The 27572-nt window shown below is 36.3% G+C and overlaps 3 protein-coding genes across 8 annotated transcripts in view; 1 reads left to right on the top strand and 2 right to left on the bottom strand.

Moving 5' to 3' along the window:
* LOC123308282 (potassium/sodium hyperpolarization-activated cyclic nucleotide-gated channel 2) overlaps window positions 1-27572 on the top strand; it is a 364375-nt gene that overhangs the window by 239584 nt on the left and 97219 nt on the right. The window lies entirely within an intron of this gene.
* On the bottom strand, window positions 9861-12792 carry LOC123308284 (alcohol dehydrogenase 1-like). Its single transcript, XM_044890881.1, has 4 exons — window positions 12652-12792; window positions 12494-12600; window positions 12103-12434; window positions 9861-10078 (listed from the first exon to the last, which is right to left on the bottom strand). Exons 3-4 carry the CDS (start codon window positions 12393-12395, stop codon window positions 9949-9951), a joined length of 423 nt encoding a protein of 140 aa, XP_044746816.1. The 5' UTR covers window positions 12396-12434; window positions 12494-12600; window positions 12652-12792; the 3' UTR covers window positions 9861-9948.
* LOC123308285 (late cornified envelope-like proline-rich protein 1) lies at window positions 19790-27279 on the bottom strand. Of its 2 annotated transcripts, XM_044890883.1 has the most exons (3): window positions 27142-27279; window positions 22127-22500; window positions 19790-20120 (listed from the first exon to the last, which is right to left on the bottom strand). In XM_044890883.1, the coding sequence occupies exons 1-2, from the start codon at window positions 27216-27218 to the stop codon at window positions 22233-22235; spliced, it is 345 nt and encodes a 114-aa protein (XP_044746818.1). In that variant the 5' UTR covers window positions 27219-27279; the 3' UTR covers window positions 19790-20120; window positions 22127-22232. The 2 variants fall into 2 exon arrangements, with proteins under 2 accessions (XP_044746818.1, XP_044746817.1); XM_044890882.1 differs by lacking the exon at window positions 22127-22500.

Below are 27572 nucleotides of genomic sequence, written 5' to 3'. Positions count from 1 at the left end.
ATGAAATGGAATGAACAGTGATCAGAACTGCTTGTAAGTTTTTATTGATTCCGGGAAAAGTATCGACTGTATCGAACTTTTGCAAGAGACTGTTTACCCCAGAATTGAATGGGAAACCATAAGAGAATTTTATTTTTCGAAAATCTATCCCACGAAAACAATTTTTGAAGGAAAATCATATAGGGTTGTTATTTTCAACCCCTAATAATAAAGTTATGAGATATAAAAAAAAATTTGTGAGTAACATCTACTTAGTGCCTCATATTATGTATAGTTTTATGACTCAGTGTTTTTCAGAACACGTGAAAAAAATTTAAAACTGTCAACTCGTCATCGCCTTCCAAAGTTGTACCCTGGAAGGGAGTTCGATTTCGAAAAAAATTTATAGGAACTACACCTTCTTATATTCATCGAAAAATCATCTCCCTTGGTTCTTCGCATTTGTTTACAGACACACTGTATAAATTAGAATTCAGAATAGAGGCACCAATTCAAAGAGCCGAAAAATGAGTTTCCATTCATTACTTCAAAACAAAAGAAAATAGAGAGATGCGGTTTTGGCCATTATCCATATTTTGAAAATCGAATATAACACATGAATATAACGTAAGAAAAAAAATTCAATACTTTTTCCTACTTTTCGATTCACTGTTGATTTTGCAGTAGGCTGGCGTAACCATAGCGACCGTTGAAAATGCATTATGGTTCGTGAACTCCACATAATTCTTTGTTAACTCAACCTTCTGTGATAGGATTCACCGACTGTCGAATAATTATTTTTTTTATATATGGATATCGAGATCGATATCCTTTAAAAGAAAGTAGAAGACTTCGTCTGATTATTAAAGGAGAAAATTTATTCAACTATCGTTTTTCTATTTTTGAAAGAAACTTGAAGAGTCAGTTATATTAATCGAATACGATAGTTAACTATAATTATAATTTTTACAAAAGTAAAAGATGATGCAAAATAGGTACTTCTGTCGGCGGTATTGTTCGAATTGTGAACCATCGTTAGATATGCATGCCAAACATCGCGAGAAGAAACGATGATAAATTAATCATCGAAATATTTATTCAGCAATCCTTGATTCCAATCATAGAGGCACAGGTTCACAAAAGATAATGGATATACAACGGTTGCCATGGTAAGTCAGCCTACTTATAATTCAACAGTGAATCGAAAAGCAGGAAAAAGTATTGAATTTTTTTCTCGTGTAATATTCATGTAGATAGCGACATATGATACATTTTTGAAATCAGCAAAAAAATTGCAGCAGAATGAAAGGACTCTCATCTATAGTTCACATTTGAAAAGTCAGAAATCCGTGTCGTATCTCGAAAATAACTGGATCATAAAGTTTAATAATATCATATTCGAAATCCTCATAAAAAAGTGCCTGTAGAATGTAACAACGGATTTCGGATATGAGTTCAAACAAGCAAGTTATTCAGCTTCATTGAAAATGACAATTTCTCAATTTTCGTTCATAACTATAAATCTATGAACGCTAGGCTGAATCTGCTTTCAGATTAGGAATAGTCAAGAAAAAAAGAGCTCGAGAATGTGGCGTCCGTTTTCTTTTAGCTGCTATAGTTCTCGAGATCCTTTCAGTAGACAACGAATTTTGCCCACCCTGTATGTTGTATGTTGCCACATTTAATTCGATTTATTATACACTGCGCAAATAATTAACGCACATTATGGAAATCTCAAATTTATTCTACAACTGAAGGTGTTCTCAATGATAATTATTTTTATCAGAATTATGCATGCAAATGTTATCCACTTTCAACGGTTTTCTTCAATACAGATGTTTTTTCCCAGCAGGAATAAAAAAAGATGATATTATCAGATTTTGAATGTATTGGCTCCATTCTAAAATCAGTTGTTCTCGATTAATTCTAGTGATCAATAGTTTTTCTTTCGTTTGATTTTCTACACTCGATCGCTATGCAACGCAAAACACGCAATTTGACCCAAGAGGAATGTGCCCAAGCGGTAGTTTTGCGAGAAGAAGGGTGGACATACAAAAGAATTGCAGAAAGGTTTGGAGTTTCCCAAACAAGTGTGTCCAGAATGTTGTAGCGATTCAGGGAGACAGGTGTGAATGTCCGAAGACCAGGACAGGGTAGACCACGGGTAACAACTGCCATTCAAGAACGTTACTTGAGAGTTTCTTCGTTGAGACAACGGTTTGCAACCGCTCGCCTCCTTCAAATTCTGCTTGAGCAAACTCATGAGGTGCAAATTAGCACTCAGACAATAAGAAATCGCCTCAGAGAATATGATTTAAGGCCTCGTGTCACGGCAAGAGGCCCAGCTCTTACCCCAGCCCATCGAAGGGCGCGTTTAGATTTTGCGAGAGAGCATATCCATTGGGAAGAGGCCGATTGGGAAAGAGTTCTCTTCACAGATGAGTCTAGATTCTGCTTCTACCATTGTGATCGACGTTCCCTTGTATACAGACGTCCACATGAAAGATATGCTCAGTGCAATTTCCTGAATACTACTGGTTTCGGGGGAGGATCGATTATGGTATGGGGTGGAATATCTTTGACTGCTCGCAGACCTAGTGGTCGTTGATAATGGAGCTATGAATGCTGATAAGTATATAAGGAACATTCTTGAAGAGCATGTAGTGCCATTTGCCCCATACATTGGTGAAAATTTCATTTTTATGGACGATAATGCCAGACCCCATCGTGCGCGCATCGTTCAGGAGTACCTTCAAGAGGTTGAAGTCTCTCGAATGGAATGGCCAGCAAGAAGTCCAGATCTCAATCCGATTGAGCAGGTTTGGGACAACCTCAATAGAAGGCTGAGAAGTTCAGAAAATCATCCAGCTACTCTTAATGACTTAGGAATCCATGTCGGAGAAATCTGGGAAGGATTAGATCAGAACATTTTGAGATCACTCATTTTGAGTATGAACCGTCGTTGCCGAGCTGTAATTAACGCAAGGGGTCGAAATACCAAGTATTAAATCACTTATCAGCATTTCAGTATTCAGAAAATTGTTAATATCTCTTCTTTCACATAAGATTCGGTGAAATCCTGAATTTATCTTCCATTTAGTGTGTCTTGTTTCGTTCGAAACCTACCCGCGAGAACATAAAAATAAGTTAATAAGTCAATGTAGAGTTAACTTTCATTAAAATTGAGATTTTCAGAATGTGCGTTAATTTTCTTGCGCAGTTTATATAAATAAAAATTCTCCACGTCATTTAATAAATCGACAATAGATGAAAGAAAATTCAAGTGATATTTCTTTCTCCAAAAACGAACCGAAGAAATCTCCCATTTAAAATTTAATTGCCAAAGTGCCGACGTCTTGTTTAAAAAAATGCGTTCACGAATTGAGTTATTGCCTACTCGCGATGCTTACCTAGTGGCAAACTATAATTGTTCGATCAGATTTGAACGGTGCCAGGCAATCAGAATTCGATTAATTCTAGCAAGTTAACACCTATTACTGTAACGTCTGTTACACGGAACCGCTGACCTTCTAACAAGGAGAGGTTAGCGATAAGAAACTATAATATATCGAAGCCAGGATGATTTATGAAGACAGCGTGTATAAGTGGGGATTGCTCAGAACATTTCTCCTTGATAATGTGTTGTGGTGAAAGGAAAAATCGCTGAATCAGGTGCGACTTTTTCTATATTTCTTCGAATTCTCATCGGGGGAATTATTTCGATGAATAATGTTATTCCGAGAAGTAGAGGAAATGAAATGCTTGTGAAAAGTTAAAGATATTGAACTGATTTATTTTATCTCTTTTACAAGCTAACCCGGTAGATATTGTCAAGCCATATTTAGGTTATTTTAAGCTGCTAGAAGTAAAAAATGAGAGATGAAAAAATTTTTAGAATGGGATGAAAAGTGAAAAACTTCATTATAAAATTTTTATTGAAATAATGCATTAGGTATATTATTATACAGGCTGTCCCAAAACTAGTGAATCAAACGTCACCCCACGATAGGGTAGACCAAATACTATCGAATGATACCAATATTAGTTCAGCGAAAATCTACCGTTTCCAAAATATTCAGAATTTTATGAAAATACCTAAAGTTGCCGATTTTCTACTATTTTTTCAATCACAGGGCCAGTTTGTGAAAATGGATAGCGATTTGGAATCATATTCATCCTAGATTATTGTTTCATTACACTCCAATTTTTGACCATTTTCAATTTCCAGTTTTTCTAAAAACGGCAATATATTTCGAAAACTTGTGCTCACATTTTCTGACAACTGACAACATTCACAATTTATACTTGACAAGCTGTACTCGACTGCTTCGCATGACCAGTTTTTCGAATTCTTGAAATTCATTCTTAAAGGCTCTTCTAGCCTCCGAGAACAAAAACGTCTACGATATCTTGGTAGAACACATTATTAAAAATGGCATATTAATATAAAACACCTAATGTCAAAATTTTAAGTATGTGGCTGATGAACTATGTTCAGTGCCAACTAAGGGGAAAAAAAAAGAAAATTCTTAAAAACATTGAAAGAAAACAATTTCTAATGACGATTGTCTATGTCAATTTTTTCATCATCCGATTTATCAGCTTTTGAAATACATATTTTCTATTTCAGAGTCACACTCACTTATCTCCAAGATTTTTTTTACTTTTTTGAACCTTGATATATTTTTTTATATTTTTTTCTATTATTCAATTTTCTTTTTTTGAATTAATCTATTATCTAAGCTCAGTGCGGGAAACTCCCGACCCTAGCATGGGTTAACTCTCCCGCTCTCCCTTTTAGTCTATTCAACAGATGTTTTCCTGAAACTTTTAAAACTATTATTAAAAAGGCTCTTCCTTTGTAAAACAATATTAATCAATGAAAGCGAGAAAACTAAATAACACCACGCACCTATTAATTTTTTTAGACAGTGTAACAAACATAAATTATTCAATTTCTTACTTCCTAACAACAAAATCATGTTTAACTCACTTACTCCCGAACTGTTCTGATGGCTGCCAAAATGGAGCCGCCACTAGTTGTGCGAAATTTGAATTGAAATATTCGAGGTAGTTCAAGTCTCCTACCTGAGCAAGTCTCCCCCTACCTACGGTCAAAAGTTTGATTGACTTTACTGAGGTAATACCCGTAAAAACGGGTTACTTTGTCGAGAACTACTCTTTGTGATTCCGAATAAAGATTCATAATCAAATAACATCCTCTTCTATCTTGAAATAATTCCCAATATTGGAATCTTTTATTTCGCCCACTTCATGATGCTAACGGGATTTCCTAAGATTGTAGTACCTTTAATGATGGGTTTCGGGCATGAGTTCATTAGATGGAGAGCCTTTATTTTTTGGTGTTTTATCAGCCCTAAAAATATTGCTTGCGATTTCCGATTAGCCTATGTATACACTTATATTTGTACCGCAATGATTCAACTTTTTTATCCGCCGCAAGAGATTAAGCTCGGCGTATGTAACACTACATCCGATAAAACTCCAGAGGTGTGTGGACTCCAAGTTCTCAACATGAAGAAACGCTACGTGTATGGGCGGCTTAATATTGCCGAGTGGTGGGGACTGGACTGAAGAGAGCCTTTTTCGTCAGGATTAGATGCCGAAAATGAAGGTCATATTCATTTGTATATTGATTTATTTCAAGACAGCCATAAGACCCCTTCAAATGGAGCATTTTGAAATCAAATTCACAATGTTGAAACTGATTATTGTGGGTTATCCTTGTGAGTTGAATATATGGCATCGCGGAGTTTTTCATTTTCCCTTAGCTCTACAAAGTTCAACTTGATCATATTTCTCTATCTCTTATAGTTTTCTCAGCGTCGTTCATAATAACCGGACAGCAATGGACTGCTTCCGGCTTTTCAATAATTATCGGCATGTTTCAATCGAAATCATTGACAAATTAAACATATAAACCTTTTTCTTGAATCACTGTATCTATTCAAAAAACCCGCATCAAAATTCGTTGCGTAGTTTTGAAAATATAAGCATACAGACATAAGGACAGACGGCGGTGATCTACTTTGTTCTATAATATTATTTATAATATCATATGTAGTGATGTAGTGAAGTGATGTTGCTTCATTTAAATGGAGGAGCTACGCCAGTCAGTAGGTTGTAACTTGAAGTGCATAATGAACCGAAGGTGCGTTAATTCATTTAGAGTGGCAAATCATTCTTTCTGCCACTGCTTCTTGATTGTTTTTCTTCTTCTACTTCTTCACATTAATACAAACTGAAGTGGCAACTAAGTTCATAAGTTCACAAGTTCCTTATTCATATAGTTGATCAAGATCAGATAGATAGATAGATAGATAATTTAATTAATCAGAAACCCTAATATAAACACGAAGATACATAAAAAACAAAATTTTCAAAACTGCTAACACGCTACAACAATAAATAAATAGATTAAAAATACAAATACTCTGCTGAAAGCTTCATTTCTTAATCCTAGCATATTTCTTATCTCACATATCTTAGATCACGATGAAGATGCATATTCACTCGGCAATTATACAAGTGAACATGTAAAGTAAACGGCATGGGCTTGATTTTAGACGTGTGCAAACTTGGCTCGATAGGTTTGATGCGAGGCGTTCGGCTCCACCTTGAATGGCTAGCTTCAAAATTTTGGTCTCAGGCCGTGGACGCTTTAACAAGGATTCCGCAACGTCCCATAAAGCACGTGTGAACCAAGAATGGTTAGAAAACAATGTTTCACACTTTGTTTCAAGTACACAATGGCTATCGAATTTTCCAGATGCGAACACAATGGTTCATCTTAAAGAGCAAGGTTCACACTAAAAATTTGAATGGCACAAAATACCAGTCGATCACATTTGTGCAGCTTTTGTTGCGTTTTTTGGATATCTTACGGCTAAAGTCAAGGTAAAAGGTGGTTATATCGAATCATTATAACTTTTCGTTTATGTTTGCACATGTTTGTAACATTTCATTCGCCGCGACTGATATATATGGATAAGAGTGGAAAGCATACTGTAGATATCGAAATATTCACTGGGGAGTTAACATCCGCATCCGTCCAATTTGCGAGATTGCCTAAAACAAAAAAAATAAGAATCTCTCGTCAAGCGTCAATTTAAAAAGAACGATTCAGCGAAGCCTCTCGTAGAGGCCAATATGGCAGCTGAAATTTATTGTTAGCTAGAGCTTCCCTGTAACCCCAACCCCTCGAAGAGTTATATATCCATGTGGAATTAGTTATTCCCGCTCTATTAAGTGTGCCACCGTTCGACGTGTATCTCCGTCTTTATTTCGGGCTACTTTGGGAATACGTAAGGGACTATGAGAAATCTGTGCTCTGTAAGCTGGCAATGTTTGCCCGACCTGAATTCGTAATAAATGGAAATGTTGCACATGAAGAAACACTTGATTTCAGTGTTAAAAGCATGCCATCATTAGAAAATGGGCACAATCGACATTATTTTCCTAAAACTGTGTACTAATTCCAAAAAGTAGGTAATAATTTCTCTCTTAACATCATATAAAATCATCGTAAATTTTTCTCGTTATTCATTTTCTCAAGTGACAGGAGGTTTGCTTACTGAAAACTAGCTGTCCTACCATAGTAAGGTTATATCAAGTAACAGAGTTTAAAATGTGAGATAAAAAAAATTGAAAGAATGGAATGAAAAATAGAAAAACTAAATTTTAAAGAGTATTAATTCAGATGCATACCACCCGCGCGCCGATATAATATCAACAAGTGTTACGATCTGAATTGAACTAGCCAATTTTGCCATCCCCTACTAAACGGAGAACGTTCCATCGAAAGAAAACAGATGCTGACCATGGTTTCGGTCTTATTTGTCCTCCTCAGAGCAACACAGTTCCTTCTCCGATGGAAAAACGTTTGGAATTGATGGATTCTCATTGAATACTGGCAGACGATATTGAGTGTTATCGAGTAGTACTCGAGCGCCACCCAGTATCAAACGAGATCCGATTAGATTTTTCACAGTCAATATTTCCTGAATGGAGTGTATGTTTGACAGTTTTTCCGGTAGCACATTTGGAAAAGCTCTGAAAAATAAAAATGCTCAAGAGAAATACCATATTCAAGGTCAACTATCCAAATTTGCTCAGTTAATAAGTCATAAAATCCAGTGATCCGCTAACGTAAAACATACTGTACTTGCCCTTTGATATTGTTGCTTCGAAGAAGTTGTTCATCAATTTTTTCACAGGAACAAAAATCCTCCAATTCCCTTACTGACAACTTTCGTTAGGCTGTCTTAAGCATACATTTGTAAGAAAAAAGATTTGGCATTGTGTCTGCAATGTTAAATATACAGGGTATAAAAATTGGAGATGTCTCCCCAAGTGGGGAGAGTTTTTCTTCTGTATCTACATTTCACAAGATATATAAATATTGAAATTGATAGTATACACCATGTAACATGCCAATTTCGATAGCAAACATAGAGTGTGATATTTTTCTTTTAACACTGTTCTCTATTTTCCTCCAAAATTTTTTTCTGGTGAGCCACTGTTAATTTGAAAAAATTTAAAAAGAAGCTTTGTTGTTATACTTAACTTTATGGTCTCCTGTAGTTTTTATGATTATTTTCCCCATCTGTAGCAATGATTTGAAAAAAATTCAATAAATTTGAATAATCATTTCTAAAAATGTATTACTACACGAAAACTCACACGCCCTGTATTTCGAAAACGAATCTTTCGTGATCTTTTGTTTATGGGATTTTTCCTCTTAAAATTACTCCAGGAATCTCCCCTCTTCGTGTGTACCTTCAATACAGGAAAACCCTGTATACAATGAGAATGTGCACAATTGGTGAATGTGGGCATAAAATTGTCTTGAACCCCATGTGTTGCTCCAAACGATGTCATATCAAAGCATTTGTTGTACCGTTGAACATGATTTTTAGATTCTGGTAATCAAAGTCTCCAATTTAATCTTGCTATTTTACAATAGTATCCAGGAGCTTGATTTTTTTATTTTGAAGCTCTAAAATATGAATTTCAATTGATTCAATAAATAATAAACGATTTGCACTGTAATCAACTGGTGCATTGTAATTTTAAGTATTCAATTTAATACTAAATTAGTATATAGTCAAATGTAGCGCAATTCAACAAAATTGCAATATTTTCACGTTCTGAATTGGTACGTCATTGCAGATTAATTGAAAATGTATTCAATTAATCTGTTCTTTCTGAAGTGGATTCCATGGAAGTTTAATGTGAATAAAAAAGTTTAAGATACCATATATTAATATATTAAATATAGTATTTAATAATTTATGTACTAATCACTCAGATTCACAATGCTAATTGAGATAGTTGAAAATCAATATTATGTATTGGCGTATTGTTTATTTGTCAATAGTCAATCAGTCATCAACTTTTTGTCATCATCAACCCAAAATACAGCCATGTATCAAAGTTAGAAAATTTTTGTTTGTTAGGTTTATATTGGATTGCATTTTTCGATCAATAATATTCTCAATTTTGGACTCACTCGAGAAAATCTCACTTCTTCGTCCAAGTATCAAAATCCTGATCAAATATCCTGAATGGCCTAATCAGCCACGGATATATTTCAAGAAAGAAGAAGCACGCTCTATGATTTTTCGTGCGGAAGCAAGAAAAAAAGAAAGCCTCTTTTCATCCACTTACGATTTTTTCTGAAATATGAACCTGATCCTGGCAAAAACGTACACAAAAAAAATAATTATCCAATTTGGTACAGTCATTTCACCGTGATGCGCTTACATAGATTCTCCTTTATTTATATAAAAAACATTATGAATTCTGGGGAATTCTTCCTAGTGTAGAGCAGAGCATCATTAAAATAAAAACTCTTGTGCTAGTGATATGAGGTTTATTGCAGTTCTATATTGCATCTGGTTGAAATGTGTTATAAGGTTATACTTATTGTTGAACATGAGTTCCATATCAACAAATTCTGAGTGTATGGCGATCCACCCTCTTCACTCTATAAACTTCGTTGTCTTCCGAAATCCAGTCAGAACCATTTATGTCAGCTTCAAGAATGGGAACAATGTGATTACCGCAAACTTCACTCCTGTTGAAATACTCAAATCAGTATTACAATGGTTATTAAAATAAGTTTATAATTCCATTTGTGAATCAACCTATTCTTTTTTGAATGGATGGATGGTGAGCAATTTTGAAATTGAATAAAATTGAAGAAAGAATTGATTCCCACCAATAAATGAAACCACTCAAAGCATGTCGCTTTGATTTTCACACAAAAACTTTTTTTTTCACATTATGTATAAACCGAAGGGTTTTCTGCTTCACATGGAGGAATAGTGCAGGTGAAATTCATCAAATGCTCGTAAAGGCTTGTGGTGACATTACTAAAACTAAAAAATCATGTAGGGAATTATTTCAACGTTTTAAGAATAGTGATTTTAGCGTTGAAGACAAGACTCTCTCTAGGCAGCCAAAAAAATTCAGTATTGGATAGTTGAATGATTTTCACAAAAATAAGTTTTCAAACCACTACACACGTGTTTCGCTATCCCAATAGCATCTTCAGGAGTTCAGGTGGGTGAGGATAAATCGAAATATTTGGTATCGAACTAAATATATCAGCAAGGATTCAATTATACTCCTAAAAATCTAGTAATGATAGTCTGCATAACATTGGGAGAAATTTCGTTGCAGGTACGAAAAGTCCCGTGAGATATGTGGGACAAATTTTATGCGCTCAAATGAACGCTTCTTTTCCCAGCAGCCGCAGATGTGACACATGTTATTTCTAACAGACTTCAATAAAGAAAGCAATATCAAAAAATCAGCCAACTAAAAATCCTTGCCTTCTCACTGCACGAATTTCAAATCAAGTGTGATCTTTACCAGATGCAACGTCTGAATCGATATACTCAAACCATTATGAAGCTGAAATTGTTCGAATATCTTCCTATTGATCGGACAGCAAAAGTACAATTGAATATATCCCCAGATTTAAAATAGTTTTCCTTCTTTCAATCATGATGTGAATCAGTTCACTGATGGGATTGAAATGATTTTAAAGAACAACATGTGTCCAAACAAATCATTTCCATCAACAATCTATACCTTCTCTCAGAATTCTCCTCAACATTACAATATGTTGCTATAGCTAATGTTGAAGATCGTAGTGAGTACTGCCTGACCCTACTATTTCGCATCAAAATATCCATCGATAATGAAATAACAGTCAAAATAGTTCCTGAAGTGGTTACTTTACTCTTTTGTAAGTGTCCTGCCAGATAATGTAGTATTTAGAAATGGAAACTTCGAGGAGTTAGGCCTTCTTTGAATAACCGAATTAATATCTACTCATTTCATGTTTTACTCTTGAATATCCAAATAATATAACATTTAATTTGACTGTTCCTGAAATGGTATAAAATAGCACTGTTTTTTCATGAAAATAGCAACTAACAGACATTTAGTAACGACCAAATCAAGATACCAAAAAATATTCATATTTTCTATTGTGTTGCAAAGCAAATGCAAAAAGTATAGGTCTTCCTTAAATGACTTCAAATTAATCATTTTTATCTATAGAGGATAGTGAACGCAAATTTTACAACTTGGTGTTGTGAGGTGAGGTGAGGTGTTGTTTTCTGTTCGAGTGAGTCTAAGGAATCATACATTGAATCTTCCTTGAATTATTAATTGTTGTTTCGATGCTGCTAGCCCTCGTACTTCATTATCTTGCCGAACTAGAACTCGACATAAGTTTTTCTAAACATTCCATCAGAAATATCACACTATATACTATACACCTCAGAAGCTCCGCGAGCTTGTGCGAGTTCGGAGAACCAGTTGTGTTTTGTGTAGGCTTTGTTACTGTGTCCTTACGCCACCTTAGGCACAGCACTGTTAATTTCAACCCAACAGTGAATGGTGGCCCGTACCCGTATCGACTAGAAAATTTCTTTCCCAGCTCGGGATCGAACTCAGTACCTTGTCGGTTGCAATTTACTGAACCGACGCCCTAACCACCAAGCTTCATTGAGACACCTTTCACATGATAGGAGTGTTAAGTTCCTCCGAGGGGTTACCTGTATAAAGAAAGCTTTCAAAACTCACGGTTGCGTTGGTAGTTTGTACAGCTCGTCATGCAGAGCCTTCGATGTATCTCCGAATCCTTCCAGTTGAGGCCTCTCTCCCGACTCCGTAACCATGGAGCTGAGAGTCACGCCTGGGCAAAGAGTCATCACCTTCACCCCTGTCTGGCAGAAATAGAAATCGCTCCCCATCGACCTCGAGAAACCTATGACGAAGTGTTTCGATCCGCAATAAACTGGGCACGGAAAGCAGTGTTGGTGTCCCAGAATGGAGGAGAGGTTGATGATCCTCCCACCTCCTTTATTTCTTCGCATGTAGTGGAATCCCAAGAGTGTGCCACGAATAACGCCTTTCTGCAATGTTAAGAATATTGGATACAAAAAATAATCCAGTGATACGACTATGTTCTCACTATATTGATGTCGACAGTCTTCTCCCATAGATGATCCTCCAGTATTCCTGCATTGTTTATTACTATATCTATCTGTTTGAATTCACATAGTGCAGCATTGAATAAACCTGAAAAGTTAGATATCAAACATTCTTCAAATTATCATTATTGGTATTCACTTTCAGTTTACTCACAGTCCATATCTTTTGCCTGTGTTACATCGCATTTGATGAAAGCAGCTCTGTTGTATCCAAACTTGTCAATAATTTTACAGATTGCTTCTTTCCCTTCATCCAGTTTCACATCTCCCAGCATGACCTGAAATTTGAGATAAAGATTCCAGTAGATCATACCATTACCAACATTACCTTGCCACCATTCTTCAATATTGCCAATGCAAGATGATATCCTATTCCTATAGAGCCACCAGTTATAACCGCAACCTTCCCAGCAATTGCTGGACTGCAGCAAGGTGGAGGACAAGGGCAACAGGGTGGTTTTGGCGGGCAAGGAGGCGGCGGGCAACAGGGTGGTTTTGGCGGGCAAGGAGGCGGCGGGCAACAACAGGGTTTCGGAGGGCAAGGTGGGGGAGAACAGCAAGGAGGTTTGGGTGGACATGGGGGAGGAGGACAAGATGGAGGTTTGGGTGGGCAGGGGCAAGGAGGTGGACAACATGGAGGTTTCGGTGGGCAAGGGGGAGGCGGGCATTGAGGTTTAGGGGGGCAGGGACAAGGAGGGGGACAACAGGGTGGTTTGGGAGGGCAAGGTGGGGGGCAACAGGGTGGTTTGGGAGGGCAAGGTGGAGGGCAAGGTGGAGGGCAACAAGGTGGTTTTGGTGGACAAGGGCATGGCGGAGGGCAACAGGGGGGTTTCGGTGGACAAGGGGGTGGAGGACATGGACATGGACACGGAGGAGGACAACAGGGAGGTTTTGGAGGTGGGCATGGTGGCTTCGGCTTGCATGGATTACTGGGTTCGCATGGACCCTTTGTACCACCTGGCGACTTTTTCTTTCCTTTTCCCCATGAGTATAACCTGAAACACATTGTTGTCAGAAGTGTATATTAATCAATCAGTTGAGTCTGACCTTGATAAAGTTGGTTCTGTTATTAAATTCTTGGTTTGAGGTAGATAATTCAATGAAAATTTTATGAATTTGGCCATGATTTTACTGTTAATTTTGATAGATTACATGAGTGACATTGAATGAAAATTATTTTGGAAATGATTCACTGACATGAGATATCATAGAATTATTAGATTCTTGGGTGGTGCACTATTTTGGTTGGTTGCAAACGCTTGTATGTGATATTATCAGTGGTAGACTATATATGTGGAATGTCGCATTATCCGTAAGGATTCATTTTTCATATTTGATAGGTAGATTGGACCGAAACGGTTTAAAGGAAAAGTGAACATAAGCAGTATATACAGGGTGTGGCGTAATGAATGGATAATATGGTGCCTGCGGGTAGAGGACTCTATGGCGGTTCAGAAAAATATATTTTACGTTTAGTAAAAGTGCCTTGGTTTTCGAGATATTGCAGGAATTTAAAAATTCAAAAGAATTACACCCTTCGCCACTCGTTTTGCAGGCAAGGCTCCAAATGAAGGAATTTTTTCAAACTGTTTTTTCATGTTAGTTCTTCATGAAAAAAAAATCTAACTCAACTTTTCCGGTTTGCTTTTTTTTTCGTAAGTTCAACATAGCGTGGTGTAAAAATAATATGGTTACCTATACCTGAGAGCCAATGCAAGAAAAAACATGTCCGTTTCATTGAGATTCCGGAATGGTATAACTTCTGTGTTTTCAGCATTTAATGCAAAATAAATTCCTATTGCAATCAGTTGAGGCTTAGTTTGATGTAAACTCTGTTTTTAAAATTTTTAGCAGCTAAAATGCGGAATGCAAGCAGAATAAAGCAATCATCTATAAGAAGGTATGGAGCATGTTAGAGCATCTTTTGTGAAATTTAATTCAATGAAAAGATACTCATTTAAAAATTGTTGATATGCAATAAAGCTATGATAAATTAGAAAGTGTAGACTATAGAGCATGTATCAGAACTCATGGTGTCCAATTTAAACATCATTTGTGAATTTTTATTCAATGAGACGATATTTTAAAATTTTTTATATTTTCTCGTTTTCCTTTATTATTGAACCCTTACGTTGTGAAATCAATATTTTCAAGTTAATTTCAAGTTATGAATTAAATATCAGCATTTTTGTGACAAAGGTTTTGACTCAATATAAAGGATATTAATTTTTAGCTTTTTTCTTAATTACTAAAGTGCTAAAATTCACTTCATTACTTAAAATTCGCTTAAAAACTATTAACTTTATAACTATAGGGCTTAATAATGAAAGAATACGAGAGAAAAAAACCAATTTCAAAATATCGTTTAATTGAATCGAGTATTACAAAAAGTGTTCAAAGTGGGCATCAGGAGCTCTACTAGATGTTTTATTACTTCTTATAAATAATTGCTTTATTCTGCTTGCAAGTCTCATTTCAGTTGCTGAAAATTAAACGAAAAGGCTTACATCAAACTCCGCCTTGACTCATTGTAGTAGAAATTTATTTTGTATTTAATGTTGGAAATAGAGTAAGTTATACCATTTCGAAATCTCAGTGAAAGAGGCATGTTTCGTCTTGCTTTGGCACTCAGGTAACCATATTATTTCTTTACACCACGCTGTTTCGAACTTAGGAAAAAAATAGGCAAAACAGATTATTTGAGTTAGATCTTTTTTTTATGAAAAACTATTCATGCGCCCCAAAAAGTCATAGCGATAGCGCATCTATCCAGGAATACTTTCCAAAAAATAGTTTCAAAAAATGCCTTTATTTGGAGTTTTGCCTGCAAAACTAGTGGCGAAGGCTGTTATTGTCTTGCATTTTCTAAAATCTCCAATATCTCGAAAACCAAGGGAGTTTTACTAAACATAAAATATATTTTTTTGAACCGCCATAAGGTACTCTACCCGCAGGCACCATATTATCCATTCATTATGCCATACCCTGTATGAAATGTGCCCCCTGAAGAGACTAAAATTTCAGAAAATTGTTCATATGTAGAGCAACAAATTTTGCATCTAATGACATCAGAATTATATTCATTGGTCCAGCCGTTTCCTTTATACAGGTCCAGAAAAATTTGACCAGTTTTCCACAATAAATAAAAATATTCGTTTTTGCGCCAGTTATTCGATAATATCTCCCAAAATAACCTATCAGTGATAAAGGTAATGCCTCTCAACTATAAATGTGAATGAATATTAAATTTAAATTCAACATCGACTGGGATCAAGAGTTTTTTTTCGATCACCTATTTAAAAAACTGTATTCAAAAGTTGGGTCACTTTTGAGCCATCAATGGAAAAGAGAGCTCTGGTAATTGAAAATATCAGAACTCACATAACCCAAGGTGAAAATTTAAGAAAAAAACCACACAAATTTTACACAAGGTTTACTATTCTAAATAAACTCGGGATATTTTCATCTCAAACTCAACGAATAAAAAAATGAAAAATTGATTTTTCTGCTGGATTAGATTTTGAACATCTTTAGGAGCAGTCTCGTGAAACAATGTTGATTGTTGACATAACGAATGATTGAATAATCAGGAACGAGAATCTTTCTGAAGATATCTACAAATTAATGCTCATCTATTAGATGTTGACGATTTTATGAAACAAATTCGAATTCCATTTCATATGCCATATCTTCCTCAGAAATAAGGAAATAACTATCAGGATAATTAACTTCCTGAGGTCTCGTAGTCGAATTGGATGCGGCTGATAGATTCACTTCAAAGGAGATGATTCCAGACAGATTTAGATTAATCTGGCTTCTCATGCCCACTTTGGGAGCTAGTCTTCATTCATTACGATTATAATTTTCCCGTAACGAACTTCCTTCTTTGATAATTCTCCTTCTACTTCTCTGTAGACCACATAAGGAATGAAATGTCTCTTTCAAAACCTAGAACTGAATCTTATTTCCCGTTGGAAAATCCGTCTTGATCATTGACCTTTCCCAATATTTCAATAAGATTTCAATTATTCCAAAGCCCTTATGGCATAACCTACCAGCAGAGGAATGTAAACTAAGTAGAAGGAGCTTTTTTTATTATTACTGTTATTTATAATCTCCTTTTGTTGAATAGGTCACATGTGCCAAAAGACACTGGATGATGAAAATATTACTCATCACAGGCAGCACCTAATTCAAAAATTATAAGAGTAACCTGGATAGGGTCAAATAGCATTACAGGAAACCTATTTGAAACTGAATAAGACGGAATTAGAAAAGTAAGGCAGTGAAACAACAATCGAATATACATCATATCAGTTATTTCAAATCGAGGCAATTATTGGAAACTTGTGATATGATAATTTTTTTCGCTTACTTTGAACAGGTGAATTAGATAAGATTATGGAAGGGGTGAAAAGCCATGCAAACATCTTTATCGAACGTACCCCTCCACATGGAAGTTCGAGTAATTGTGTCTTAGACCTATGCATAGAGAAAGCATAGAGTGCACAGAGCATAGGTTCTATACTCTTATTCTTCAAGAATCACCTAAATATTAGGCCAGAATGCCAGATATTCGGAATTTTGGTATGAAAATATTGGTTTTCGAACACGCTGAATTTATTGCGAGCATTTTCGTAAGCCTATTCTAGAAAACCAAACAGTTAATGATTTAATAAAGAATTGCACTAGAGAGAGCTCTTCGAAGTCAACTCGAAAATGAAAAGTGGAAAAAAAAATTTCTCCTTAAAACTGTTAGATATTGGGAAGTTTGGTATGGAAATATAGGTTTTCGTACACGCTGAATCTAACGTAAGCATTTTTGAAGGCCTATCTCCGTTCGTTTAGAATTTAATCCTGGAAATGGCATTTTTCAAAAACTGCAATTTTCAATCTGCGATATCTTCTGGTATATTCGTCTGATCCAATTGGGATTTCCGGTTATATAATCATCGTTGCCTAGGCTTCTACCATGGCACAAAAACTCGATTTCGAAAATTTCAATTTTTTGGGTCAAAAATGAGCAAGGGGTTAGACCCCCCTAAAATGACATATTTGCTACCCTGTCTAAAAATCAGGATGTTCTATGACTGTCCTCGGATATGGAGTGCATTGAATTTCTTTTGAATATTCTGGCAAACCAAACAGTTGATGATTCAATAGAGAATTGCACTCCAGAGAGCTCTTCGAAGTCAACTCGAAAATGAGAAGTGGAAAAACAATAAAAATTATTTTCTCCCCAACAGTGTCAGTTATTGGGAAGCTTGGTATGAAAATATTGGTTTCTGAGCACGCTGAATCTATTGCAAGCGATTTCGAAAGCCTATCTTCGTTCGTTCAGATTTTCATCTTGGAAATGGCATTTTTCAAAAACTGCAATTTTCAATCTGCCATATCTCCTGGTATGTCCGTCAGATCCAATTGGGTTATATAATCAGCCTAGGCTTCTACGATGGCACATAAACTCGATTTCGTAAATCTCGATTTTGTGGGTCAAAAATGAGCGAGAGGTTAGACCCCCCCTTATGACCTATTTGCTACTCTGTCTAAAAATCATGTTCTATTACTGTCCTCGGATATGGAGTGCATAGAATTTGTTTCGAAGATTCTAGAAAACGAAACAGTTGATAATTCAATAGATAATTGCACGCCAGAGAGCTCTTCGAAGTCGAAAATGAAAAGTGGAAAAAAAATTATTTTCTCCTAAACAGTGTCAGATATTGAAAAGTTTGGTATAAAAATAAAGATTTTCGAACACGCTGAATCTATTGCGAGTATATTCGAAAGTTTATCTCCTTTCGTTTAGATTTTCACCTTGGAAATGGCATTTTTCAAAAATTGCAAACCATTGCAACCAACAACTTAATAGGAAAACACAGTGCTGCATTATTCCTCGACATAAAAAAAACATTTGACAGCATCTGGCATGAAGGACTTCTCTACAAATTGAATATTTTGAAGTGCCCTGTCAATTTGATATGGTTGCTGAGAGACTTCTTGATGGATCGCACCTTCCAGGTCAGGGTAGGACCACTGCTTCAAAAGCAAACAGGGTGTACCACAGGAATCGCCACTAGCTACACTGTTGAGCAAAGTGTACCGCTACGACATCTACGAACCCAGTACACAACCTAAGCCTGAATTGAACCTGTACTTGCTGCAATTCGCGGACGACACGGCCCTCATCAGTCACAACAACACCCTTCCAAAAACAGTTGAAAACCTGCAATGTTTACTGGACAAAACGATATGTTGGTTCAATAGATGGAGATTGCAACTAAACCCAGCCAAGTCGCAGTTCATCATCTTTAATCACAGGATCACACAGAACTCTCCCGAACTGGTCATGGAAAACACATTCATAGAGTGTAAAGAAAGTGTGAAATACCTTGGTGTGTAAATAGACCAAAGAACTACCTTCAAGAAGCATGCGAGCACCATGAAGAGAAAATCTATCGCCAAGAGGAAGCTCTTCAAGAAATTAACTTACAGAAACTCCGGTATTAACAAAAAAACGGCAGCACACATATTTAAGTCTATATGCCGCCCACTTTTGGAGTATTGCCACCCAATATATCTATCGGCGAATAAAACCACCACAAAGATCCTCCAAACAGCAGAAACCACCTCCTTGAGAGCCATTACTAAAATGAGACACCCCAGAAATCCACTTCATCATCCTCCCAACACTTTACTCTACGAAATAACTGGTATTACCCAAATTAATCAACGAATGGGGGAGCTCTCCAAGAAGTTCGCACAGCAAACACATAATAAAGAAAATTTGGGAGAGATATAATATATTTACAAATTATCAATACAAGTTGAAGGACTTCGGTCGATGGCCATTTGTGAAAATAAAGCACAGTATTGTTGTTGAAGAGTTGCTCTATCAGAATATGTATGACATTTCCATCTACGGTTATTTTTATTTAGAGAAAAAATACTCTAACGGTGACTATCGAAAAATTTCCAAAAAGATGGAATCACTTGAATAATCGTCAAGACCGAACGGCTGCTTGGTGCTGAATAAAATTTTCAGATTTTCAACTACAAGAGTTGGTCTTTCAGAATATGTATCACATTTCCATCTGCGATTATTTTTATCGAGAGAAAAACTGCAGACTGCAATTCAACGGCTACTGTTCCATAGGGATTAATTCTTGGACATAAATTTATTTGTGCTTCTTATTTAGATTTTAAAGATATGAATCATCGGGTGCACCCTACGTCATCGATCATTCTGTATATCGCAAGGTCGAATAAAATAGTTCTATTTTACTTTTTTGCTTTATTCACCATTTCGTATAGCGTTTCTACAGGTATATTTTTGACTATCTAACTTCGCAGTCGCAATCTAAGCAAGGATTCTTCCTTTTTTTACATGGTTGTGGTTCGCATGGTTTGGTGTTGCAAGCTATGGGGCAAGGCTTTCTCACGGTGGGATCCGTTTCGCACACTTCACATTGCTCATTCTGTCGGACTGGCGAGCACGGAATGCCCTTCTTAGGCAACTCTTCGCACACTTTGCCACATGGCTTCTTCTTCACATGACCATCGCAATCCTTTCTACAGCCGTCGTCTGATTTATATCTAAGGCTGGCCAACCTAAAAGAAATATTGAATATTTGACCCTGATACATTGATTTTTTTTATTTCATGATGCCAGTATGGTTGTCTCACAATTAAAATTTAAATGAAGAGATAGAAGTTGAGTAAAAAAATAGACCTGGCTACTAATTGTTGTATAAACAGAAATACCTATCTCACTGGGAAACATTATGCTGACTAAGATTTTGGACTCATTGGTCCTAATCAGAGCAGCACACCTCCCTGCTCCATGGGAACAAATACGAAATTAACATTTATCTGAAGGGAAACAGGCGCTAGAAAGTATTGATAATACACTAACCCCATCTAGGATCAGGAGACGATACCAGATCGAATTCTCACACCACAAACCCTATAGTAAAACTGGTGGTATATAAAGTGAGTCTTTGACTCGTACAAATATTTTAACAATAGATTCTGGTGGTCAAAAGGAACACGTTTTTCCTTACCATTTTTTCCGAATCGGCTTGGTTTGAAAGAAACAGGCTGTTGAAAAACCATAAAAAAATATTATTTTTAGTTCTATCTCACAAACGGTGTTATCGAATGAAATGAATTTCGAAGTAGGTATAGTTTTTCATTTATTTGATTAATCTTTTTGGAACACAAGGTATCACTCATTATGACCGTTATTATCTCCCATCTTTTGAAACTAAATTGGAATTGGAAGTCGAATATTTGAACGTTTTTAAAAATAAAAGTATTCCTCATATTTTCTCGTATAATTCGCCATTCACGAGTTATTTGAAAAAAATGGGTACTTTGGCTGAATACAACTCTATTTAAAAGATCCACAGATGTTTATGTAGTGTCATGGATTCATCTTGTTATTTTTAAGTTTTTTCAGGGGTGGCATAGTTCTTTAGGAAAATTTAAAATGGCTATATCTTTTCATCAGGGCCTAATCTGAAAAAATGATATATGAAAAAAAGTCTTTCTTTTGACCTCAATAATCTACTGTTGAAATAATTGTTCTAGACGAAGACTCACCCTGTATAATGGAATACCCAGGTGACCAGTAACATATCTGTAATTTTTTCAAATGACCTGATGTAACTAATCGATAGACTCGGATGTACGGAACCTTTCATTTTTCAGCCATTTGTTTATGTTTTGTTACGTTTTTCCGATGCCGGAGTCATCTTCCACAGTCCCGTACTTCAAATTAGCTGAAATTTTTGTCGAAATTGTAGGGGTTGTAATTCAGCCATCTTGAATATTTTATATGAACTGTTTTTGGTGAAATGACTCTGATGACTTTTACCTTCAGTCAAAAAAAATCCTCACCTTTGAAAACACCCTGTATTTTTGCTATATGGCTGCCCTGTAATTTGCTTATCGGGTTATTTCCTCGGCTCATTTTCTACTGCATTTTAACTGAGTTTGCTGTTGAAGCTTCTTCTTCTTAGATGATATTAGATATAAGCAACTACCTTTGTTCTGGTTGTCACGAAAGTGGAAGTGGACATATGCGACATGGCCATGTTTCCTTCTATGTAGATGGTGTATACTCTTCAATGACTGCTAGTGTTCAATGTAGGTCTTAATACTGTATGTGTTTTCATCGCGGTTGGAATTTATCTGATGGCGAGCAATTAGTCAGAAACCATGTGGAGCATCTACACTTCATCGATACAGTAGAGTCTTTCGAAGCTTTGAAAATGTCAAAATTTGTGACTCCAAATCACATGATTCATCAGTAACTCCTTCGTAAAACCTCATTTTTTTTAATTTTGAAAACAGCAATATGCAAGTTCTGTTAGATAGAGGTTCTCTCAAATTAAACATCAAACTTTTAAGCACTCAAATGTGACGAGAAAAACCGTATAAACAAAATAGGTTCCAATAATTCATAAAATATTGTCAGTTCAGTGTCTTGCACTTGACAGCATTGCATTCGACTTTAGAGGGCTGTAGCTCCGCCATCTTGAATGATTCATATAGACGTTTTTGGTGTGGAGATTCATTTTATTACTTTCATTTTCTGTCAAAAAAAGACCCACCTCATGAACTTCCGATTTTTGGGTAAATATAAAAAATCACATGTTTGCTTCATAATCATTCTGTGTATCTTTGATAAACCCACGTGACGTCTCCGTTGAAAATCCATCAACATTCGTCACAGTCGTCTCGTCTTGGCTTGCATGGTTTTGGATGACGGGGAGGTGGAGGAATGGGATCGGGTTTGTCCGGCTTTCCCCGTCCACAAAATTTAATCCTTCTCATCCTCCCACTCTTACACGTATCCTTCCTACGTGGTTTCTTATAGGGATCGCAAGGGTCTGAACTTTCGCAGGGATCGCAAGGTTGTGGACAGCAGGGGCACTTACAGGGGTTGTTGGAGTCTCTATCGAACTTGCTCGAGAAGTATTTCAATCTGGAACAATACGGAAAATTTTCAGTGATTGGTCTTGTTTTTCTTGGTATAAAATTCATCTTCTTATATGTTCTGATTTGTAGGACACAGAGGTGTTTGCATCGATGAAGAATCGGCATTATGATCACAACATTGCCTGCATGGGTTTCTATAGGAATCGTCGATTAATATGCAGACTTGTGAACCCCAATGGGCATTATGTAAACCCTATAAAAGGTACCAGATAAACTCATCAGCGAGATGATTCTTAAAAAACATCCTTTGAATCCTCATCACTATGCTTATCAGAAAAGCAAATCCATCGATATCGTTCTGAACAATCTAGAATAAACATCTCTGATCCTTTCAGTTCTTGTGAAGAGACGTCGATTATTTTTTTCCGTCTATGTGAGAGGAGAAACCTTTGAACCTTTTAAAATCAAATCCTTTTAGGATTGTTAGACCCTTGTATTTGAATACTCACTACAAACCTTTCACACATTCTTGGGATAGTTCCTCATCCTGCCAACGGAGTCCCTTATCAAAAGAAATTAGCTGCAAGTGGCCTTATGACTTGAAGTGAACGAGCAACACTGCTTTATTCATTCTGCATGGCTATACCTCAGCTACAGTTATGCAGACCGGAATGATCCGGGTTTTTACGTAGTTAGTTCTCAATCCTTCAATCAAAACAACCATCCAACTTCAAACCCTGGGCTTTTCTGCCCAGTTCGAACATGGTTCTACTTATCCCTTTTCTGTTCTTCTTTCAACACCACCTTGGAGAGGACAGTTCGACGATAAAGAATTCTTTTAAGTCATTGCTTAGCATAATTTTATCTATCTTTATACTGTGGACCTTCCGAGTTGTTAGTGACAGAATGCTCAGTCTTTCAAATTTGCGACCACTTGGATCTTTCGTTATACTACACTCTACTTATTCAATGCTAAGTGTACCGTCGATGCCATAACAAATCTGACAACGTTTTTAGGAGCCTCGAAGGTCTTTAGAATCCAGGATTGATTCATTCAAATGCATGGTTGATAAACGAGTGAGTTCTGGTGCAATATATTCAACTGTTCCAATATGAAAAATAATTGTACCAACGGTGTCCCATCAGCAATGCCACCATTACCCGAAGTGCATCTAGTGGCAGCTTCAGAAGCAAGTCCAAGAGTGTTCCTCCTGAGGGTTTTTCTATTATTCACCTCACTTCTTCGTCTTTCTCAAACCCATTATGGTCCCGGTTCAGCAAGTGTTTAACCATTTCCTCCATTGCTACAATGCTCTAGGCATCCACCAAGGAGATTCACCTTATTGCTTCTGGCCAAGGCCTCAATGTATTTGAAGAGCCCAAGAGGGAAATTAGGTATTTACTCGAGCTTATCTGAATGTAAGGGTAGATACCTTGAAGCCTGTAGAGTGCCCCTACCAAAAACTAGACCTATATATAGGGAGAATTGTCTGGGACAGCTTGTCAGAATATTAAAAACAAAAATGATCATTATACATACTTGAGAGAGTCGGATTAAGATATATGTGGTCAATAACATGTAGACAAGTATATATTTCATTAATCTGACAATTTAAGCGTGACGAAAATATGTGGGAGGGCGCCAAAATTACTCGAGCGTCGTGGAGACCTAGTGGATTTTGAAGATTAGATGGTAGAAAGAAAAAAAGGTTCTATGATGTATGCACTTTCAGCGGTGGGGGAAGCGTCTGCAGGGTTTCAAAGATATAAAAAAAATCGTCAGGTGTACATACTCGAGCGTGTCAGATTAAGATACTGTATATGCCCTACGTGTCTCTGATAATGAATTCATGCTTACCTGACAGTTTGCGCGGTGGGACTGGCCGTAATGAAAGAGTTGAAAATGGTGAAAAAAAAAATTCCAGCGTGTCACATTTTTGGAGGATATGTTAAGTGGACCCAAAGGAGACTATTTTTCAAGGGACTGACAATTTGGACGTGACGCAAGGTCACAGCGGTCCTATGAAAATGTAAAAAAAAACTCGTTACATACTCATGCGTGTCAGATTTTCATACAGATGGTTAATCCCTGTGTTGTAGACGTGTTGACTCATTAATCTGACACTAATCAGGAGGGGTTTTCTTAATCTGAGACTTTGAAGATTATAAAAATCTTTTTTTTTCGAATATTTCCCTGCCTGCACCTCTAATTGTTTTTGTATTCATAATGATAGTTGTAGATAATAAAATTCTACACAACTTTTGTCTGAAGCAATTTTACACACTCTCAACCTCAACCGTTTTCGAGTTAGAGGGCGATAAGGGCGAGGAGCTTAGCCACACATGCGAAAGGCCAAGGTCAATGAAGAATCCCATACTAATCTACATTCATCCAATTGTCAAAATGACAGGGTATTTCTATGATGACAATTTCGAAATTAGTCACGAAAATTTTATTGTTGTCTCTGACTGACTCTACCAAAAACTAGACCTGTTTATAGGAAGAATTGTGTAGGAAAGCCTGTTAAAATAGTAAAAACAAAAACGTTCTTTCTACATACTTGAACGTGTCAAGCAGATTGAAATCGGTTTTTTAAATTATCTCCTTTTCTCGTTTTCAAATCGTTTAAATTCATTATGAGAGTTGTTGAGCATAACATTTCCTTCAACTTTCGTCCGAAGCAATTTTTTCTACGTTGAAACGTATTACAGAATTTTCATGTTAGCAAAGAATTTTGGTTGGGTGAATCCAGTGCCCTCAGCGTGTTTATCTGCGATATAGTTGTGCGCCCACCCTAAGGAGGTTCTTTTTGAGAAACACTGAGCTCAAGTGAAATACCTAGAGGTTTTCAATTTGAGTTACTGTTAAGAGGTTTTGATCAACTGATTGCATATCCTCATATGTTTCATCTTGTTTATGAAGGAATTTTTGCCAAGAGATACTTATTGTCGCTGTATAAACAAATCTGCTGATATTTCAACGTTGTCGGAGGAATACTTTTCTGTTGACGAATTGTATTCACAAGGAGGGATATCTGGGATATCAAGATGTGAATTCAATAAAATACACTTGAATGGCGAAATATCCAATATGTTTAGTTGAACGAAACGGAGTTCTCACTATACTCGGGAAGGAATGTCTGAAGAGCAGACTCGAATAGATTTATGTATTTCTGTTTCTCAATATATACCCTCACAAATCACATTGCGTATTTCCTAGTTCCTTAGATTTAATTTTGCTGCCAGTTGTCAGGAAACTCTTAGCTGTATCTGTCTCGACTGTTCAACAAAGGTAAAGCAAAATCGAACCAGAACTTACACCATAGTTTCAGTAGACATTTTGAAGGTGAAAAATCCATTCATAGAATACAGACTGGTTCACCATAAGCAAACATGTATAAGGATTTTAAAAGGGGGTCAACATATGAATCTCTGTTTGAAATTTTTCTCTTCACAGTTGGGGATCCCAAGAGGGAAATTCCGGATTTACTCGAGCGTGTCAGATTATTATAAGAGATACCTGTAGAGTAGCTCTACCAAAAATAAGACCTGCTTATAGGGGGAATTGTCTAGGACAGCCTGTCAGAATAGTAAAAAAAAAGGTTCATTGTTCATACTCGAGCGTGTCAGATTGAGATATATGCGTTTAATTACATGTTGAAAAGTATATATTCTCTTAATCTGACAATTTGAGCGTGTCGAAAATGTGTGGGAGGGCGCCAAAGTTGCAAAAAAAAGTCACGTGTACAGTCTCGAGCGCGGTGGCGTTTTTTATTTCATTTTGAAGCTAATGATTCAAGAACAACGGAAAAAATATAATCTGACAGTTTTAGCAAGCCGAAACAATAAAAATTGGCCATAAAGGTCACAAATATCAGAATTATCTCCTCTCCTTGCCTTCAAATTGTTTTTGCTTTCATTATAAAAGTTGTAAAGCATAGAATTTTATACAAATTTTGTCCCAAACAATTTTGGCTTCGTTATAAAGTCATTGAGATATATGGCGATCAATGTACATTAGACTGGGTTTCTACCTTGACCTTGGCCTTTCCCATGTGTTGGTTAAGGGTATGAAAAATTGCTTTGAACAAAATAAGTTGTATAGAATTTTATTATATACAACTTCCATAATTAATACAAAAACGATTAGAGGTACAGAGGCAGAGAGATAATTGGAAAAAATGCCTTGTTATCATCGTTAAACTGTCAGATTAAGAAACCCCCTCCTCGAGTACAAGTAACGATTTTTTTGGCAATTTTAAGCAAGGACCGCTGTGACCTTGCGTTACGTCCGAATTGTCAGTTTCTTGAAATGTAGCTTCCTTTGGTTTCAATTAACATATCCTCAAAAATCTGACACCCTCGAAATTTTTTTTTACCATTTTCAACTCTTCCGTACAGCCAGCCCCACCACGCAAACTGTCAGATTAACATGAATTTATTATCAGGAGCACGTAGGACATATACAGTATCTTAATCTGACACTCTCGAGTATGAACACCTGACGATGTTTTTTACATCTTTGAAAACCTGCAGATGCTTTTTCCAACGCTGAAAGTGCATAGATCATAGAAATACGATTGCGTTTTTATTCCAATAATAAAATTTTCGCATCATTTTGAGGAATTAAAGATGATCCAAATATCAAAAAATGATGGTATTGCGAAAATAATAACAATTTACTCACTCTTTCCTTATACTCGGTTTGTACTTGAATTTACCTAACATTTTAACTGAACTTTGCAGAAGCTGTAGAAGTGCCATGCTGAAATGATGAATTTTTTTAGACTTGAAATTTTGATGTTATGATACTGACACTCGACTGAATGACTTTATTCAGGTTATCAAAAATTTGAACCACTGACGATTGTCAGCATCATATAGCTAAACGCAGAACTTCATTTTGAAAAGTTTTTAAGCGAATATCAGAAACAATTGTTCATTTTTCAAAAATTTCAAGATTTCTTTCTTTGTTTATTGTTGAATAGTTGAATGGTTTTCATTTAAACTCTATTTGAGTATGACAAGGAAAGCAATTCACAAAGAGCTATATAAGATGTCTAAAAACATCTTAGAGCTATACTTTAGAACTTTTCCAATCAACTCTGTGTCATTCTA

The sequence above is a fragment of the Coccinella septempunctata genome, chromosome 2 (genome assembly GCF_907165205.1).
Source record: "Coccinella septempunctata chromosome 2, icCocSept1.1, whole genome shotgun sequence".
Taxonomy (NCBI): domain Eukaryota; kingdom Metazoa; phylum Arthropoda; class Insecta; order Coleoptera; family Coccinellidae; genus Coccinella; species Coccinella septempunctata.
Note: the sequence above shows the minus strand (reverse complement) of the source record. Positions and strands in the feature narration are given on the sequence as shown.

What these genes read in the sequence shown, in the direction of transcription:
- LOC123308284 (XM_044890881.1), bottom strand. Translation starts at nt 12,395, where the DNA reads ATGCGAAGAAATAAAGGAGGTGGGAGGATCATCAACCTCTCCTCCATT. An exon ending in TACAAACTACCAACGCAACC is followed by an intron (nt 10,079 to 12,102) that starts GTGAGTTTTGAA and finishes GTATTTCAACAG; the next exon opens with GAGTGAAGTTTGCGGTAATC.
- LOC123308285 (XM_044890882.1), bottom strand. Translation starts at nt 27,218, where the DNA reads ATGGCACTTCTACAGCTTCTGCAAAGTTCAGTTAAAATGTTAGGTAAA. An exon ending in AAACCGAGTATAAGGAAAGA is followed by an intron (nt 20,121 to 27,141) that starts GTGAGTAAATTG and finishes TATTTCTTTTAG; the next exon opens with GTTGGCCAGCCTTAGATATA.